The following is a 19732-nucleotide window of genomic DNA, read 5'->3' as shown; positions in this document are numbered from 1 at the left end:
GTGTTTCTTCACATCCACATTCTTAGAAATATATTGTTGAAGTCGAAAGTGAGAGAACTTATGGAGAGACGTCAGTTTCAGAACCGAAAATCTGAACTGCGAAATCGAAGGTAAAAAACTTTGGTGACCACAGAGTTCAGACGCGTCGACGAAGAGATATGGGCCTTTGTTCCTCAGACTCTCTCTTGAACAAGGAAAAAAGATAAAATGAAGTTGCAGAAAAAAACGCAGGTCTTCCTCTCTCTCTGACTCCCCCGTCACCGAACGGCACTGGTGCACACCTCCGAAAACAGTTACGCGTACAGTCGCCACATACCTGATCATGCATAACTGAATATGTAGGAGATGAATATTCGGTTGCAGAGGTGGACAAGCAGAGGGTAGAGGAGGGACTCGTCTCTTTAGGTTCTCGCGCTTTTGTTGTTTTGGACGAACCACTGGACAGTCCGTTGAATTCCTGCAGCAGACAAAATTGTGTTTCCAGCCTGAAGGAGGCAACGTGAGGCGCCCCGCACTTGGTGTCGACAGTTCGAAAAAAAGGAGGAGATGCGTTTCGTCGGCGACCTCCTTTCGCCGCCGATCCTCCCTCGCTTGCTTCGATGTGAACGCAACAAAGATACCTAGATTTCGAGACGGCAGACGCAGGAGCGAAAGGAGACACGAAAGAAGAAGAGAGGAGGAAAGGTTCGACGAGACGCCTGCAACGCAGAAGAGGTCGATAATGGAAGCAGACCTACGGGGTAGGTATCCTCGCGCCACTGCCGGTTCATCGACTTCTCTTACCTTCCTCGAGAGACAGGAAGCGAAAGTCCGGACCGAGGAACCGACGCAGCCTGGCGGTAGAGACTGGCTGAGAAGAGAAACATCGACGGACCACCCAGAAACGTCAAGAAGGAGAGAGTCACATGGCGCTCACTCCTGGTGTATACTGGACGCTTCCACTGTTTAGCCGCAACTTGTCTCCAGGCGAACGTGGAAAAAAAACGCAGGACGCGCATTCACAAGAAACCGATGACACGGACGAAACACCGCGACAGAAGCGCTTGAGAAACGCGCGAACGAAAACAGACAGACACTCCGGGACACCGCAGAGACGACGAAGAAGAACAAGGGAAAGGCGCAGTGTGAAGATGAAGAAGAAGCAGAGAAAACACAAGGAAAGAGGACTGTGAGTCTGAAAGAACAGTCGCTCAGACATCCCCTCACCTTTCTGTATATGCCGTCCGGCCTCGATCGGTCAAACTGCAGGGAAGAAGAGTCACATCGTCGCCGGCGCACATCGGCGAGTTCAACCGGAGCGAAGAAAGAGAAGAGAAAGCGCTCCAGTGGGGGGTGGCGGCGTTCACCAAGATAACAAACTCCCTTTGTGTCTGAATCTCACTACTGGAGTCCTACGAAACTAGCCTAGGGACTCTCCTGGAACACAGAAAGCGATCGGATGAAGGGCGAGTCACTCGCTCAGGCGCGCGACGGACAGGCAGAGTGAGCCGAATCGAAGAAGTGACCAGGCCTGAACATCGTGGCGACTCCGGAGACTCACCTCGAGAGGCTTCGACAGGTGAAACGCGTCTGCAATGCGTTGCGCTATGTAAGCGATAGACGTTCCCTCTGCATGCAGAAAACGCAGAGAGCGGCTCTTGGACTCGTAGGGAACTCAGGGATGTTTTTCGACAAACAAACAGAAACCAAAGACAAGGAAAGAGACCGCAAACAGGCCCCCGCGATACGCAAGAGCAGCCACATACAGAAAAACGTTTAGGACCAGCTGATGATCTGCTGTGTGAATTTTGTATGGTACAGAAACTCTAGGCGGAACCTGCGCGCGAGCGAAGAAACCTTCAATGAGCGTCACTTCGAAGCACAGTGAGAGTCAGGCGACGGTGAGGCTCGCAACCAGCGAAGATACTTGGCAGAAGAGGCTTGGCACTGCCCCGCAAGCGCAGAGGAGGAGAAAGAGGAGAGAGGTGTGTCTGCAGCGACGTTTGGAGATACGCACACTGGCAAGAAGAGAAGAATCTGCGAAGAATTATGAAAAGTCCATTAAAATTCGAGAAATACGCTCATGAACGCGATCCCGTGCGAACTTCGCGACTCGCGAGAGAGCAGAAAAACTACGCAAGGAGTTTCCGACTTTTTTCCAGTGTGCCCCTCACCAGATGAGTCCGCATCGGACGCCAGAATCATTAGGCTCTCTTCCTCAGACAAGGCAGGCGCGTCAAGGACTCGCAGAAGAATTTCGGCTGCGTCTTCGCTGTAAAGGAACTGTCGCAGCGGCGACCCAGTTCCTCCGACGACGAGGGAGTTGTTTTCCTCTGAGCGGAGCGCGAGAGATGCCAGCAGGATGAAGCGCAGAAAAGAGAACAGGTGAGATGGAGAGAGAGAAGAGAGAGGAGAGAGAGACGCGAGTGAGGAGCATGAAATGTCTTCGCACCGGGGAAAGGCCGAGATGCACGCAAAGCGACGTAGCAAAAGGCAAATGCAAAACGGGAGGGAAGAGGCAACGGCAAATCGAGCTGCAGACGGAGAGCCCAGGCTTGTCGACAAGAGGTGGAGGGATGTAAACTCGACGCGTCTGTAACGCCAGGAGAAGCTTCCTTCCTTACGGGAGGCAAGGAAAGCCTTGTAGATGAGAGCGGGAAGAACATGCGCCTTTTCCAGAGAGAACTGGTCAAAAGGACCGTAGAGATTCGTCGGAACCACGCATCTCCATTGATGTCCGAACCTCTGGCGATGGAGACGGACAGAGACTTCGAGCATCCTCTTTGCGTACGAGTAGCCTTCATTTGAGGGATGCGGGGGTCCATTGCTGAACAGAAAAGCGCTCGGAAGTTGCAGTCCTCACCACTGCTCGGTTCGCAGACGCACAGAGTCCCTCTGGTCGCGAAGTCAAACATGCACAAGAAGCGAGTGGACTATGGGGAAACGGCATGTTGCCCTCATGGACAGCACCAGTTAGATGATCCTCGGCGCTGCAGCGAGACAGTTACCGAGTTCGTTTCTTCGACGCGAAAACACAACGCATGACGCAGGACCCCAGATTTCCATGACCATCTTTTTTCTTGAACTCTGGGTGTTCAACTGCGTCTAGTCCCACAAGAGAGTGATCCGCTGAACGACTCTCGGCTGGCAAAAACAACTTGTCTGTTCACTTTCTACCACGGACAACTGTGGACATGTACACGGCAGCGCGAGACTGTTCACGCTCATGGACTCAGCATGCGAGACTACCTGGCGCGTAAGAGCGAGTTCGCGTTCCTGCTTCTGAGTAAACTACAAGTCAAGACGCGAGAGCATGCGCAAGATGTCGCTCTACAGACTGTCGCGCGGGCCGATGCATCTGGTCGCGATCCGCTGGTTTCTGCGCGGCTGCTGCGACGACGGCTTCTCTTCTCGCTCAAGAAAATCAGCGAGATGAAAACACAGAGAGAGAGAGAGAGCGAGAACGAGAAACGAGCAGGGACCTCTGGAGCCTCTGGGCAAGCCGCACGCGACCTGGACAATGCCAAGGACAGGAGGCACTTGAGAGTCACAGCAGGTGCCTTGGGGGCGGCGTGGAGAGAGAGGAATGGCGACTCGACTGTCGGGAGAAGACGCTCTACTTCAGGGGAGAGAACAAAGACAGTGTCCTCTTTCAGAAGCAGTGACTACTCCAAGTACGATGGCTCTGCTCGCACGAGCACCTGAGCAGCTTTCTCTCGCTGCTCGTCTGGTTGTGAGGCAAACTCTGTTCGTTTCTCGATAGGGCCGGAGGGGGGAGGACTCACTGGAGATGCTCTTCCACGAGACACTCTCCTGACTCTGCGTAGTGGGCGGGAAAGATGCAAGTTGACAGACAAAAGACAGCTTTCCGGACCTGAACCGCACAAGAAAACACAGTTGGACCTGGACACAGAGACGCAGATGCGGGCGTCTCAGCCGAGGAGGCCTAGGACGCCTCGCTCTCAACAAGCTGCGGAAACTCTCAGCTGCCTACGGGCAGAAGCTTGGCAAACGCGTCCTCTACTCGACGAAGATGCTCAGTTGCGGATAAGGAAATCCACAAGTCAGATGCAGAAAAAAACGTCTCGGAGGCTTCGTCACCACACATCCATACGTGCAACTATTTGTAGATATATCTATATATATACATCTATATATTTATATATATATATATATATAAATATTTAAACATATATAGATATATATACATATATATAGAGAGAGATGCAAAGACAGAGGGCGAAGCAGAAAAGAGTTAGCTGACGAGATCGATGCACATATGTTCATGAATAGACACTCGTTGGCGACGCTTTTTGAGCGAGGAAAGGGAGCATTCAGCAGTGGCAGTCGCTGGCACTCCTCTCCCAAGAAGCCAAGGCTTGAAGGGAACGGAGACCGCAGAAGGAAGTGGAATCGGAGACTGATGGCCACAGAGGACAGGAACTGGCGAAGAAAAAGAAGGGTGAGAGGACAAGAAGGACAGAAGGGGACAAGGATGGAAGAACAGAGGGGAAAGGTGGAGAGAAGAGGAAGGGAGCAAGCCGCGGGGGCAGACTTATCTCTGATTGTAGAGTTCACCTGCAAGAGATGCGCGACGCGGACGACGTTGTCATTAATGCGTAGATTGTCTTGGAAGAACTCGAGCTACGAAGGTAAAAACGAGGGGGAAAAGCAGGCCTGTCGACAAACAGAAACTATCTCAAAGCATTCAAGTCTACATACACGCGGGTGTGTACTGGCCTTGTTTTCATGCGGCGAATTAATATCTGTTCATAAGCGTAGCGATACGTGATTACGAGCGCGAGAAGGAGAGGGGAGGAGGGGGGAGAATGACACGACGAATGCAGCGAGGAGTTCACCGGAAGGAAACTCAGCGACAGACTCTGTCTGCCGGGAAGAAGATTTCGGAGAAAGCAGCGAGAGAAAGTCGAGAGCAGAAAAGGATCAAGGGAAGACCGCAAGGAAAGAACACAACAGAGCAGGCAGAAACGCCGAGGAAGCTCGGGAGCACACAGTGGCGGAGAGAGAGAAAGAAACGCCGGAGGGAGAAAGAGGGAAGAAGCGAGAGGAAAGAGAAGCAGCAGGAACGCATGAAAAGATGCAGGAAGGTGGAGAAAGAAAGAAAGGAGAGCTGGAAGAAAACGGGAGAGAGAAAAAGCCTTACATTGTGAGCCGTATTATCGAAGAGGCCCCCGACGCGGGCGGCGAGATGGATGAGTGACTGCGGTCGATATCGCAGAAAGAGTCTCTCTGTCTGGGTGTAATCCCTGAAGAAGACAAACACCGGCGGAAGCAGAAGGACCGACGAACTGCGTCGAGGACCAGAAAAAGATACGCGACATGAAATGCTTGTGACTCAGAATCCTTCATTATCCTTCATTAACACTTGCGGAGAAAGGGTATAGGAGTTTTTGCGAGAAGCACGAACCTGCGCCAGAGAGACAGCAGAAAATGGCGGACAGAGCGGCGCCTCGAACAACATGAAAACAAGAAAAAAGAGATACAGGAATCATTCAACGAAAACGGTGCTCACATATACACATATACATATATACATATATATATATATATATATATATATATATATATGTATAATAATTCACTGCATGCATGCAGGTACACAGGTACAGATGCACATCCAGATTGGACAGGAGGCTCTCGGCGTCGACAGAGAGGCGGGGGACGGCTGCGAGGACCACAGACAAGAGTGTCTGTTTCTTGAACGCCGCGAGAATCACAAGGCTGAACAACCTGTCCTTTGGAATTTGTAGAGAGAAGAGACTTCGGAGGCAAACACGAGAGGAAGGGAGAGAACAAAGAAGAGTCCTCAGACGCTAGAAGGATCCGACCCATTGTCCTGGGAGTGCTTCTCGCTGAGACAGGATTGTCCGTGAGCCTTTTCTAGGGAGGATGTCCTACGACGTGGACTACGGTCATGAGACTCGGAAGGTATTTGTTCACCGGATGCAAGTTCTACTGTGCTACCTCAGAGCCTAGTTAAGACGATAATTCGTGTAGAGGTCGAACCAGTTGAACACCCTGTGTTGCTATAGAAAAGCGAATCGGGGGGGAGGCTCTCGCGTCGCGTCTTTTTTCGAGATCGACCTCAGCATTCAGCTCCACTCGTCGCTTCACCAGCCAAGCCTTGAGGTCACCTGCCCTTCCGCCGTTGCCAGGGAGAGAGACCTCTGTTCACTGGCTCCCAGCATTGTGGGGGACGCCTGGCGACCCTGTTGGCCTGTGGCTTTGAATTGTGCATAGCTCCAGTCCATTTTGGCTCGCCCTTTCTAGAGATTGAGAAAACACAGACTGGAGTCGCAGAGTCCTCCTCTCCTCCGCATCACATCCAGCGACCGAAGCGGCAGAACAGAGAGACAGAACTTTGTCTCCTCCTGAGCTGCTGCCTGTACGTTTTACTACGCGTTTGCCTTAACGCCTGTCTGGCGGTGTGTGTTGAGCAAGCATGTACACAGAAGCCAGGAAGCCTCGCATCAGGCTTCTCCGTTCTTCTCTTCTCTGTTCCGTTTCCTTTTCTCCTTCTGCTGCGAGTTCCTCACCGCAGGTCTGCGTCTCGCGACCCCACAAAAACGAACGCGACAGCTCGCGCCGAGATTATCGTCGGACCTTCAAGCGACGCTTCTCCTCTCACAGTCCCACCGTCTTTTCCCTCAGAGTCCGAAGGAGAAGAGGAAGAAGAGGATGAGGAAGAAGAAGGGGCTTGTTCTCGGAGAAGAACGGACTGGAGAGCTTTTCCAACAAGGCCGGAGCCGCCGGTGACGAGGCAGACCGGAAGAGACGGAGAAACGCGGTCTCCCGCCATGGAGACTGCCTGTCTGTACACCGCACAGACACTCGCATTCTGTTAGAACTCACGATGGAAAAACCAGTAGACCTGAGACTGCAGAAAGCTCATTTTGCGTATTCAACGGATTTACAACTCGCGCACTTGGATCCTCTCTGAGCTCTTCGCTACTTCGAGACTCAGGTGTCTCCAGGCCTCGATTCATTCTCACCATCAACAAGAAGCTCCACTCTCTCTTCTTCACTTTCGGCTCCTCGCTTCTTTTCTGTATTCTTTTCTCTCTGCTTCTCTCTCTTCTTCACTTTCGGCTGCTGCCTTCTTCGCTCTCTCTCTCTCTGTCTCCAGCTGTTTCTGCTGCTCTTTCTTCGGCTTGTCTTGGTTTTTCTTCGATTTTCCTCTCGCTTACTGTGCGTGGTTGAGAGGGAGGAGTGGATTGCGAGGAGTTTCGCCGGAGTTCGAGGTCCCTTCGCCTTTGCAGCAGCTCTCGTTCCTCGCTGAAAACGTTCTCTGTTCCGCTTTCCTCTTGCCTCTGCAGAGCAACTTTCGCAGAGACCCAGACGCAGCCTGGCGAGCCTCCCGCCCGCTTGCCTGCGCGCAGCCGCTCTTCTGCATGCGAGAAGCAGCTCCATGTCCTGCCAGCAATCGAAAAACGACGGTGGAGATCGACTCGCACAGAGCTCGAATTCCAGAAATTCAGAAATCCGGCGTTCTTCAGGGAGGCTCTCGCCCAAGTTTTCTCTGCGACAGAACGGAGAAACAAGAGGCGGAGAGAGGACGCCGACACACACGATCTCGTGGGGTGCGGCGTAGGTACACCGCAACCCAGAGGCTGGCCGATCCCTCGAGTCGGTTTCGCGTTTTTCAACGGGAAAATCTGGCGGCAAATTCTCCCTTTCCTCGCTTCTGAAAAATGGATTAGAGCGGCGCTCTCTGCGAACCTGCCCTCCCTCCTCCGGTCTCCTTTGCATGCACAGGATACCTGTGTCCCTCCACGCATTGTCGTCTCCGTCCTCCTTCTTCGATTTTCTTCCGCTATCTTCTTCTGTCCGTTTTTCTGGACATCTCTGCTCTCTTGTTCTCTCTTCTGCAGCTGCGGGCGTAGGTTCGAGACCTGCCGCAACGCACTGCACTGAAGATGCACCTGTGAATCTGCGCCTCGACTTCTCGAGCGCTGTCTTGTTGCTTTTTTTCCTCTCCCTCTCCTTCTCATCCTTTCTCCCGCTCCTTCCTCGTCCTCCCACTGTTGCTCCCTCCTCTTCGTGTGTTTCACCTTCCTTGTTCTCTCCTCCTCCCTTCTCTCTTTCTCTCTTCCCTTCTCTCTCTCTTTCTCTCTTTCTCTCCTCCTCCCTTCTCTCTTTCTCTCTTTCTCTCTTTCATGCTCCATGGAGGGAGAGGCGCCTGGGGCTCCTTTGGAGTCTTTCGAGCCGGCGACGGCGGGTGTGCCGCCGCGAGAAGCCGAGCGATGTGGTGAGGTGGAAAGGGAGGCGGACGCCGAGTCAATGCTTCCTTCTTTTGTCTCCGCGCCGTCAACGGTGTCCGCGCTCTGTCGCGAAGCCGCGCAGGCATCCTCGCGCCTCTGGGCTCCAGAGCCTGGCCTCCGGCGGCTGGCTTTGTCCCAGAAGCGAGGTGTGTCTCTCCTGGCTGCGGCGGAGGAGCGGATGGCAGAAGATCTTGACGTCTGTTTGTCTGGCGAAGAAATCCAGGAGAGTTTGACTCCTTTCTCCTCGCCCTACCGACTTGTCCAAGAGTTCCTTCAGCGGCACTTTCGTGAAAAGGAGGAAACGGCGGCGAGGCGGCGAAGAACTTCCCCCGTCCGTTTCTCGTCTCTCTCCACTCGCGAAGCCGTCGATCCCTGCTCCTCCTCTCCTTCGCTGTCTCCTCTCTCTCCGCTGTCTCCGGCCTGCTCGGTCGCTGCGTCGTTCAAGCGTCCACTTCTGCCGCTGCTGCCGGTGTCTCTGAATCTTCGAACGGTTTTTCGGAGACGCTTCCCTCCAGAGGTTGCGGCACGTCTCCAGAGCGGAGGCGAACCTCGCTACCAGCTCCTGCCTCCCCTGCAGGCGCTGTGTGTCTCTCGGGGCAACGATGCCCTGCTTCTCGCTTGCTTGGCGCAGGAGTCGCCCTGTCTCCGAGTCGGGCCGCTGCCTGGCGGAGACATTCTCTCCGTCCACCTGTCGCCTGCACCTGTGGGTTTCCTCTTTCCTGCTGCCTCGCACCTCCTCTTCTTCCTCACTCCCTCGATTCTCCACGTCTACGCCGTCGTCTTGCTTCCTGCGGCGCCGGGATCGGAAGACAGCTGTCCTGCGCGAGACCTCCCGTCACAAACCAGCGCGTCGGCGCCCTCAGACCACCCGCTCTTCCGGTCTGCGGAGACCGGCACCCTCCCTCTCTTCCTCCCCTCGTACGTACAGCCGGACCTCTCTTCTCCTCTCTCTGCTTCTTCCTCTGGGCGGGTGTGCCCCACCGTTCGATGGCGTCGAGGCGCCTTTCGTTTGATTCGTCTGGAGTCGTTTTCGTTGGCTTTCCCCGAGTCTCTGCGTTCGCGTTTCTCGTCGGCTGCGCGCGCTGCGACTGGCGCGGCGTCCGTGAAAGTTTCTCCGTTCCTCTCCTCGACGGCGGACGGCGCCGTCTTTCTCTCCGTTCCAGACAGTGCCCCCTGCGACGCGTCCGCCGCTGCCTCAGAGAGCGAGCGAAGAAGAAGACGGCAACCAAGACTCGGCGACATCTACCAGCTGCTGCTGCATCCAGGCCCTCCCGGACGTCTGCGCGCACCCGCGAGGCTCCGACGTCTGCCTCTTGCCGTCGCGGGTGCCTCTGGCGCAAACTGTTCTCACTGCAAGCAGCCGAGAAAGTCCTGCGGCGAAGGCAGCGCGACGTTCGAGACGCCCCCGCCGCATACGCGGGGAGAGGCGGGCGTGAAGCTCCTGCGCTGCTTCCCTGCGAGTTTCCTCGCCGTCGTCGACGACCGAGACGCGGTGTACATCTATCGGCTTGTCTCCGAGGGATGCCGGGAGCCGCCTCGGAGCAGCCTCTGTGGAGCGCCCAAGAGAGAAGAAGAGACAGGTGTGGGGAGACGGAACGACACAGCCAACAGAGAAGGAGACGCGAGAGGCTCGTCCGCCGGGGCGGAGACGCCGCGGCCAGAAGGCGCCGCGGGCCACTGGCTTCCTGCCTTTCTGCGGTCGGAGACGTTTCCCCACTCAGCGCGAGAGGAGAGAGAAGACGACATGAACGACAGCGAGGAAGAGACTGCGAGGCAGCGCTGGGGCGTCGCAGGCGTCCTAGGCTCGGTCTCAAGAAAAATACGAAAGCTGTAAGAGATGAGGGAAAGTGAATGTGATTCGTGTGTTTCCTCCCTGAGGCTGAGTGTAACAGTTGTTTTGTGGATGCGGAGTTTTCAGAAAAGTAGTTACCGATTACAACAAGACGTTTTGCCGTTACAAACGCCAGACAGCAACTAACAGAGTTCGTTGTCGATGAAACTGTGTGAGAGCTTGAACTCCAACGCTTTCAGCTGTCTTGAGCTGTAGACCCTGAGCCGTTTCCTGTCGTTCGTCGCGCTTGAAGTTCACAGCTGGAGGGTGGGGTGTCGGGTACCCGAGTGCCTAGGCATGTTTCGCAGATGCAGCGATTGCAAGCGCTTTCGATATGAATGAACAAAGTGACTTGTTCGATCATCTTCACGTCCTTGGTTTGTGTGTCTGGGGCGCGCCAGCCGGAGGGAACTTGCGTTTTGCGCTGTTGGGCGTTCCGCCATTGGAACCGCTGAGCTGGTAACGGGGCAAGTGCTCTCTGTGGAGGACCGCGCCTACACACAGTACGTAGACGGGCATGCAGCGCAGCTTCAAGGCATCGCCTGCGCGTCGAAGTCCACGCAACCGCATGCGTGACTGTGCACAACGTGCGATTCGTTTTGGCGAGCTGCGTTCAGATGGCCTCGGGAGGCTTCTCCTTCGCCTCCGCTCTGCTCTTCGCGCTTTCCTCCTCCCGCGGTGCTTCCCGTCAGTGGGCTCTCCTCTGCGCTTGCAGGGAGCAGCGCCTCTTTCGGAGGTCGGTTCCACGGAGATTTCCTGCTCGGTCCCCAACAGACAGCACCGGAGGCTTCGCGAACTGCTCCGCCGTGCGGCCTCGCGTCCGTCTCCCGCGAGACGTATTTGGAGGCCGTGGTCAACGCGCTCGGGGCGACCTCTTCGGAGACGGGGCCTTGGAGCCCAACTGGCGCCCGCTACGGAGCCGAGAGCCGCGACCGCGTCTCCTCTGCGGTCGCCTTCAAGGGCCTCGAATGCGTGGCGTACCTGCCTGCACACATCTGGCGCGAGCGGCTCGTCTTGTCTCCCACGGCTCCGACGCGCGCGCCAGAGAATGCCGGCGGCCCGGCGAACGCGGCAACAAAGGCGAACGCGAATCTGGAGGCGGACGGGGAAGCCGAGCAGGGAAAAACGAGGAGTTTCCTCTCCTCGTTTTGGCCCTCAGGGCGGGGGGCAGAGCCGCGGCCCACCGGCGTGGAGGGCCGAGTGAGGCGCGTGGCGACGGGGGATGGCGCAAAAGAGTTTTCAGACGCAAACGCAGCGTGTGAAGATCTCCTGCTGTCTGTCGTGGACATCGTCCCTGCTCTCACTGTAGGGCCGTACCCAACCGTCAGTCTCATCACGGCTCGCGGCGACAGAGTCGCGCTTCGTCTGCGTCCTCTGTCTCGCGGCTCCGCGCCCTGCAGCCAGTGTGGGGGGGCGGATCTGTCAACTCAGCCGTTGTCTCTGAGGATATCCTCCGTTCTGCCTTCTCCCTTCTTCTCCGCTGTCGCCTGCCGGCGGAATCGCCTCGCCGCGCTTCCTCCCGCGCTGCGTCCTTTCTGCGGAGACGTCGCTTCGTTTGGCGGGGCTTCCGCGGAGCCGCTGCCTACGACGTCGCTTGCGTCGTGCTCGTTCTACAGCAACGGCTTGCATTTGTTTGCGGCGTCTCCGACTCTCTCTCGCCTCTTTGACATGGGTGACAGGGATGCCTCTGAGGATGGCGCTTCTCCCCCGGCGTTCGTCTCGCTCCGCGTCTCCCTGCCCTCCGCCTCGACTTCTTCGGCCCCCTTCTTCCTCAGCGCCTGTCTGCCTCTGCAGCTGCCGTCGGCGCCTCTCGCAGGCGGCGAGCTTCCTCTCTTCTTCGCCTCAAACGACTTCGCGCCCTCCTTCTGTCTCCCTCCCACAGACGGCCTCCCTCCTGGCCTCGACGCCGCCCAGCTGTCCTCGCTGGACCTTTCCGCGCTCGGCGCCGGCTCTGGTGCCGCCGCCGGCTCCTCGCCGAGTGAGGGGGCGCTCGTGCAGCGGCTTTTGTTGATTGTCTGCGCCTCGGAGATTCTCCTGGTCGCTGTCGACCGCTGCCGCGCCGTTTTGTCTCCTTCCAGTGCCGCCGTCGTCGAGGGCGCCTCGGTCTTGGCGCAGCCGCCGTCGCCCCGCGCCACCGCCGCGCTCGACGCCAGTTGGGCCTTAGAGACCTGCACCGCTTCGGGCACAGCCGCGGCGGTCGCGGCGCGGACGCAGGCCCTCGGTGCCGCGATTGCCGTCCTCGAGGCCGCAGAGTCCTGGGTGCGCGCGGGACCTGCAGGTCCGCGCCTCGAGCGCCTGGCGCGTGACCTGGTGCAGAACGGATCCGTCTTGGCGGCGGCGCTCCCGCCCTCGCTACCGGCCCCTGTTTGGAGCCCAACGCTCTGGCACTGTCTCTGCGATGTCGCCAGCCATCGCGGCTCCGCGGACGCGGCGCTCGGTCTCTTCTTCTCGCTCTCCGCGCCGCGACTCTGGAGCCTGGAGGCCCCACCCCCCAGTCCGCAGCCTGTTTTCTTCCTCCGACGCCTCCACCTGGCCTCGCCTCCAAGTGCGTCTCGCCAGGTCAGCAAGTTCCGCGTCCTCGCGCGCCGCCGCGCGTCGGAGCGGAGACAGGTCGACGGCGCAGACAGGGAAGATGACACGAGTCTCGGCTGGTGGGCGGAGGAGGACGGCGAGGCCATGGAGCGCCGACGAGGCTCCGAAGAAGAACTCTCTCCAGAAGAAGAAGTCGCTCCCTGGATCGAGGGTCTCGCCGCCCGCGCCGCGCTTGTTCTCCGCGTCATCGCAGACTGGCCGATATGCATGATTAACGCTTCTGTGAGTGTAGAGAGAAGCTTTTCTAGAGGTCCAGCAAGCAGAGGTTTCCGTCGAAGAACACAGATAACGTGAAGTATGACGTAGACACGGACTTGCTCTTGCAACGGGAAGTCTCGTTTCGCGCCGACGAAGTCGTCGGTTGGGGGAAGGCGTCCAAGAGGGAGACAGGGAGTAGGCGTCGCCCTCGTTTTGGACCGGCAGTGTGTGTAGAAGCAACAGTTGCGAGTATCTGCGTGATGGAGTTGAGGAGCGGAGAGGCCCTCTGTTGCGTCGTTTTTTCGGAGTCGAATGTTTTCTCCTTGGTGCCAGGTTCTCTCTGTCTCCTCGGCGTCTCTTGACCTCTCTTTCCTCTCGCTCGTTTGCTCTGCTTCGCCCCTTGTGCTCAGCTGCTTCTCCTTCGTGTCCTCATCTTGTCTCTCGGCCCGAGAGTGCGTTTCTCCTTCTCTTCGTTTCTCTCTCCACTCTTTCTCTTTCTCCTGTCGTCCGTGCTATGTCTCTGCCCTCTCTCCTTGTCGCCTCCCGCGACTCTCCGTTCTTCTGCGTCTTCCACTGGGTGCTTCGCCGTCCACGCGGCTTGCTCTAACGTACATTTGGCTGTCGGTTCGCAGGTCCTGGATCCGAGTGTCTCTGGGTCTCTGCTGTCTCCGTCGTCTCTGCCGACTGCGTCCGCGCTTCCGCCGCGGCTCTTTCCTCTCTGCGTTCGCTGGAACGCGGCGTATCTGGGGACTGTCTTCGACGCCCTCAACGACCTGCTTCAGTTCCTCTATCTTCAGTGTCTCCCCACCTCGAGTCTCTCTTTCGTGACGGCGCTCCTCGCCTCCCCGCTCTCGCCCACAGCTCTACTTCGCCGCCCGGCGTCTGCAGAGCACCGGCTCGAGGCGGCCAGCGAAGCCGCCGAACGCGCGCGTAAGGCCCTCCTCGCTGTTTTGCTTCCTCAGGCGGCCCTGCCGGAAGAAGACGCCTCCGGCGACGCGCGGGAGGCCGCGGAAGGTGTGGCGCCGAGAGTCCCAAGCAGTGCGGAGTACAGCGAGCAGCAGCGCCTCCTCTTGGGCTTGACTCTGAGCCTCCTGCGAGCTCGCGCCATTGTCTACCTCTTCCTCGTGCTCCAGGAATTCTCTCCTGCGCGCCAGCAACATGTTTGGTCCCTGCTGCTGGGCGAGACGGAGGACGGCCGAGAGTTGTCCCTCGCGCGTCTCCTCGTCCAGACCCCCCTCCGTGCTCTCCTCTCCGGGGACGAGACGCTGAACCAGGCGCTGGCGGCCACCCAGAGCCGCGGCCTGCGAGAAGCCGGAACGGACGGAGAAGGCGCGGAAGACTTCGCGGACGACTTTTTCTGCAGAAAGGTGATGCATGCACTTCTTCTCCTCGACCCCACGCCCCAAAGACCCGGAAGTATCACGCGGCGCCTATGTGCGTCCTTACCTTGGTGAGAAAAAATGGAATGTCTGTTTCTCTGCAGAGGCGGCTGGTTCTTGCCTTTCTGTGTCCGTTTCGCGTTTTTGCCCTCGAACATCTTCCGCTCCCCTCTTTCTCTCGGTTGCCGCTGTTCCTGTCTTTCTCTCCGTGGTCTCCGTTCTCTCCGGTCTTCCCTGCTCTCCCAGTTCCTGTCGGGTCTCTCTCGCCCCTGGCCCCTGTGCACAGTGCATCATCCGATCTGAGGCCCGGAGTGTCTCTCTCTCGGCGGCAACTGTTTTCCTTTCTCCTGCGGCGTTGCCCCGCACTGTGCATTGGAGCTCTGGGTCCGCGACTCTGCTTCGTTGACGCGCTAGCCTCTGGCTTCCCTTCGCCGTTGTCTTCAGGCTCGCAGCGACTTGCAACGTCGAGCTGCTTCTCCCTCGGTGGTGGGAAGCAGAGACGAGAGACGGCGGCTCCGCGGCGACGCTCGCCTCCTGCAGGCGTCTCTCCCTCTTCGTAGCGGACATCTTCGCCGGGTTTTCCGGACGCAGTCAGGTGCGGTTTTCGGCTGTCGAAGGTAGCCTTCACTTTCAGAGAGGCGTCTTTCTTTCGAAGCCGCTTCGCCCTCTCCACGAAAGAGTCTCGAGCGATCGCATGCCACGGTGTCGTCCCCCTCGCGCTGAACTTGGGTGTGGGCTGCACACTCCAGAGGGGCACTCAGCTACGAACGCGCGCGCTTTTAAAACAAGGTGCAACAGCGACTGAACATTTCCAGATGTAGATGCAGTTGTACGGGGAACGCAGAGTAGGTCGCTTCAACAACCTCGTGTGTACGCAACTGTTTGAGGCTGAGGAGAGGTCACCTCTGGAGAGAAAAAAGCACACTTCGTTTTTCTCTTTCCTGCGTGCAGACCGCTTTCTTCGGAACCGCCATGGAACATTTCCTGGCCTCTACACCTCAGCCATCTCCCGTGGTTGCTCTCCACTTTGCGCTGCGTCTCCTTGACGCAGCTCTCCGCCACGACTCTCCTGCTTCTCTCTCTTCTCTCTCTTCTTCGGTCGCTTGTCCTGATGTTATTGCGAGAGCCTTCGGAGCAGCCTTGGCCCGCGGGGCAGCGAAGGCAGCGCGGGAGAGCGCGGGGGCGGAGGTCGCGCTTGTGCCGATCTTTTTGGCGCGGGCCTGGGTGGAGTACCTTGCATGCATCCTCAATTTCGAAGTTCCAGACAACTCCTTCTTTGAAGACGAGACAGGAGACGAACAGGCGGACCTGGCGCCATGCGAGCAAAAGCTTGACCGCGAGGAGCGAAAACGCGCGGCGCTGCAACAGCTGCAGTGGGCGGCGCTGGACGAACTCTTCAGTGTATATACACTCCAACTCCCTCCGCTTCCTGAAGTGCGTACAGGCGGCCGGTGCGAGCAGGCAGGAACGGAGGAGGAGACCGAAAGAGAGGCGAGAAGTTTCGGTGTCTTCGGACCCTTCCGCCCCCCCGGAAACGAGTTCGTCGTCTCGGCACTCGAGTGGCTCGTGCACCGCAGCCTCAGCTCGGGTGTCTGTACACCTGAGTCCCGCGTGGAGAGCCCCCGTGGCGTCTCGCGTTCTGCGGACGGGCCCGCGCCTCAACCTCGGTTTGCATGCGGCGAACTCGACAGCGGAACGCGGTCGGACGCGTGGCTGTCTCCCGCGGCGCTCCGCACCCTTCAGGTGTATCTCCACCGCCGCTTCTTCCAGAGTGGGAAAGCCGCCCAGGGTGACATGTTGCTTCGGTTGTACAGACACCAGGGCGCGCGCGTTGAGTCCGCTGCGGTGCTTTGTGCTCTCGCGACGCGAGGCGCGAAGCAGGATCTCTTTCTCTCCGACCACGGGGAGTTGCAGGCAGGCGAGACGACCAAAGAAGAAACCGACTCCTTTTCTCTGCTCCTCCCCGTCACGGTCAAGGCGCAGGCTCTGCGTTGGGCGCGCGAGACTCTCCAGGAGGAGATTGACCTGACTGTGAGGCATGCGAGACGCGGGCACGGACTGCATGCAGGCGCCGCGGGAGAAGAGTCAAAAGGAGACGAAGGAGACACTCCGAGGGCACAGAGCCACGGCCAGGGGAGACACCACTCAACAGAGGCCATCCTCCATCTGTTTGGGCGGCTCTTCAGAACCGCCGAGGAGGTCGCCCATCTGTCGCGAGCTGGTGCAGAGGAGGGCAGTGAACTTGAAAGTGACAGGGAAACGCGAAAAACGATTCAGCAACTAGCTGTTGTCAGAGACGCCATTGGCAACCTCATCGAGGTGAGTTACAAAAAAGAAGGAGGCGAACAAATGAAAAGCAGTGTACAGCTGGCAACCAACTGGTGGCACACAGAGGCTCCTCACTGCTCTCTCTCTTTGCTTCTTCCACGGTCGTAAGCCATATCGTTTTGAAAGTATCAATATACTTTTACTCATCGACTGCTACTAAAACACTTGCTTGGTTCTTGGTGATCTTGACATCTGTGTTTGTGCTAGTAAATGCGGAGTGCTCGACACCAGACGCCTGCGCAGAGAGACTGAAGCCTTGAAGACTGGACGCTCCCGATTTAAACGTAAACACAGCGTTTTGGGCGTCGTTCAAGTCTCCCACTCAACGTCGGCAAGCCGCGTGCTTTCGCCTGGGTCTCGTTTTTTCTCTCGCTTTTTTACTTGTCTCCGTGCAGTGTTGTCTCTTCTCTCCAGGTTCTAGAGAAGCTCCACCTGCCTCTCTGGCGGCACTTGAAGACCCGCCTCGAGTGTCAGCGCGCGCGCGCTCTGCTCCAGACTCCGCCGACTGCATGCATCTTCGCGGACGCCGAGCGGGAAGCGGATCAGCGCGTCATCCCCTCGTACATCGTCCCGCCCGTCTCCCTCTCAGGTGTGTGTACACTCGGCCAGCAGGTGGAGACCGTACCCAAGTTGTTCCACGCTGCACAAATGTTCTTCTGTGTGCCTCTTGCTCTCCGCGCGCTCCTCTTCGACTTTCGTCGTCTCGTTTCTCTCACCTCGCTCGCCCTCCTCCCTGCAGGCTCTGTCTCTTCTCCCTGTTCTGCGTCCGGCTCTTCTTCTTTTTTGGGAGATTCTATTGGTGGCGAAGCGGAGCGCCTGGGCGGACGGGGAGAGGGAGGGTGCGAGGCTTCGCTTTGCCTCGAGTTGGAGAACTCCCCACAGTTTCCACATCTGCAGCAGGCAGCGGAGACAGTGAGGAACACGGCGGAGGCGCTTCTCTTCTCCTTCTCTGCGCGCCTCGCCGTTGCTCCGGACAGCTTCGATTCGTAAGTCTGTTCTTGATGTCTTTGCTTGATCTCGGCAAATCAACAGCCCTTGAACCATTCACGACGCGTCGAGGACAGTGGCAGTTCCGTTCGTTCGGGGGAGACGCGGAACCTCCGGTAGAGAGTGGCACAAAGGCGCGACTTCATTCCCCGTAAAAACAGGCATTAACGCAGCTAGAAAACCATCGCGAGTCCCGTCATTCAGTTACCATGTTTCAAGCAGGCAGGGTCGCCCGTTGACTCAAGCTTTGGAACTGTAAAAGCCGTGTAAGGTGCCTTTCGCGTCGCGTCGCCTCTGGAGACACTGCCCACGCTTCGAGGCGAGTTTCCTGACACTCCTGCGATGCCCGCTGTCTCTGGAGTTTTTCACGAGAGACAGGGGGATTTCTGCTCGTTTTCGCAAAGGCGACATCCGTCTCCTGGAAGACATCGTTTTTTGTGTCTGGAAGCGGTGGTGGGTTTTCGTCGAAATGCCTCACCTTTCCTGTCGAAAGAAAAACCTGTTCGAGTGCCAGTCGCCATTCCGTTGGACCATGGCGTCTAGAGAAAGCTGCTGTTCCTGTCTTGCCTTGTTTCCCCTCGTTCAAGAAGAATCCTCATTCTCCCCTTCCTCCGCTGTCGCCTGCTGCGCTTCTCTGCTGCTCCGTAGACTGACTGGAACGCTCGACTTGTCTGGATCTGCTGCGGATCTCCTCGAACGCGGAGAGGCCTCGTCGCTGATTGAGAAGGTGCTCGCCGTCTGCATGTACAGCTGGGCGGAGGCCGCGCCGGTGCGTGTCTCCGCCGCTGCCTCCCCGCTTTTGCTCTTCCCCGTTTCGCAGGCGGGGAACCTCGAGCTGCTGTGCTGTCTCGAGACAGTGCATGCGTTTTCTTGCCTCCTCGACTCCGATGGAGGCGATCGACAATCCGCGTTTCCTCTTCTGGTGGCCGAGGGGTGGCTCGGCCTCTCGGCCGCGTCTGCGTTTCAGGCGTATTTCGAGCTCCTCAACGCGCGCGACCGCCTCGCGGCCTCCTGCGAGGCTCTGCGGCAAGGCGTCGCGCGACTTCTGGCGGAAGGCCGTTTCTCTGGATCGCAAGCAGACGCGGCGAGTCCATCGCTCTCGGGTGTACCCACAGCTGTGCAGGTCGCGGATGTGACGCCAGACGTCGTCGAGACTCATCTCGTCTCCATTCTTGTCGCTCTGGCGGCGCTCTGGGTGGACGAGGAAGCGCGGGAGAGTGTCCGCGAAGGCCGCGTGGCTTTCGGGACTGAGGAACTGCATGCGCCTGCTGTACAGACACTTGAGTCGTTCCTGAGAGCCGTCGCGGAGCAGCGCGGGGTCCAGCTCCCGAGAGAGAGAGGAGAGACAGAAGAACACGAAGAAGAAGGAGCGGAAGGAAGCATGGAAGAAAAAGGAGGCGAGTTGTCGTCAGAGGCGTTAGAGAAGGCGCGCGAAACGCTGGCGAAACTCCGGGCTCTCCTCGCATGTTCTGAGGAGGTGTGAAGACACCAGCAAGGAAAACCAGAGAGAGAGGAAAAGATGGCGATATGGCGAGGGATCGGCAGAGGTGAAGAAGAGGACTGTAATCTCCAAGTTGAGGGAGAGAAAGCAGGGACATGAATACGGGGAGTTTCTACTGAAGACCTGCGAGACGATAGCAGAGAGCAGGAGGGCTCGAGTTGCGCTTAAATGGTGGGGTTTAAAGATGAAGCTTTTTGTGCAGTGTTTGGCGAGCGTTTGCTTTTGTCTTTTGTCGCCAGGAAAAACGAACTTTCTGTTGGCTGCTGCCTGGTAATCTTCTGGGTTTTGGTGGAAAGACTCTGCGTCACGTTTTTTCTGTTTTTCTGCGAAAGAACAGTCTGGAGCGCACCCTCACATGCGTTGCAGTTTTGTGCTCCTCGAGCTGGTAGCCAGTGAAAACTCCACTTCGATTCGTTTCTTTACTTCTCCTCAGACAATCAGCTTTTCCAGGGTCTTCGCGTTTCCAAGCAGCAGCTTCGGCTTCTCTGAGGGCGTCCGTCGGCCCCTGGCCGCGCTCAAGTGGCACGAACAAGGTTCTCCACTTCAATAGCCTAGACATCTCCCATAGAACGAAGGTTCCACCCACAGGAACCGGTGAGCGCTGCTTGTGAGCGTCTTAGGGAGACACTGCTGGGTCCTCATTGCGGCACACTGA

The 19732-nt window shown here is 57.7% G+C and overlaps 2 protein-coding genes across 2 annotated transcripts; one reads left to right on the top strand and one right to left on the bottom strand.

Annotated features, from left to right (window-relative positions):
• Positions 1-141: 141 nt before the first annotated feature.
• On the bottom strand, positions 142-7393 carry TGME49_286220 (GDP-L-fucose synthetase; the record flags this gene model as incomplete). Its single annotated transcript, XM_018781978.1, has 11 exons — positions 142-457; positions 784-850; positions 1207-1242; positions 1541-1608; positions 2154-2312; positions 2604-2806; positions 3765-3853; positions 4558-4623; positions 5144-5246; positions 6537-6812; positions 7188-7393. 11 exons carry the CDS (start codon positions 7391-7393, stop codon positions 402-404), a joined length of 1329 nt encoding a protein of 442 aa, XP_018637788.1. The 3' UTR covers positions 142-401.
• An 82-nt stretch (positions 7394-7475) lies between these two features.
• On the top strand, positions 7476-19470 carry TGME49_286230 (hypothetical protein). The gene is made up of 7 exons (XM_018781979.1): positions 7476-10091; positions 10710-12906; positions 13515-14332; positions 14706-14856; positions 15213-16580; positions 17004-17575; positions 18225-19470. The coding sequence occupies exons 1-7, from the start codon at positions 8164-8166 to the stop codon at positions 19057-19059; spliced, it is 7869 nt and encodes a 2622-aa protein (XP_018637787.1). The 5' UTR covers positions 7476-8163; the 3' UTR covers positions 19060-19470.
• The last annotated feature ends 262 nt before the right edge of the window (positions 19471-19732 follow it).

Source organism: Toxoplasma gondii, chromosome V, assembly GCF_000006565.2.
Source record: "Toxoplasma gondii ME49 chromosome V, whole genome shotgun sequence".
Classification (NCBI taxonomy): Eukaryota; Apicomplexa; class Conoidasida; order Eucoccidiorida; family Sarcocystidae; genus Toxoplasma; species Toxoplasma gondii.
This window is presented reverse-complemented; position numbering and strand designations above follow the sequence as displayed.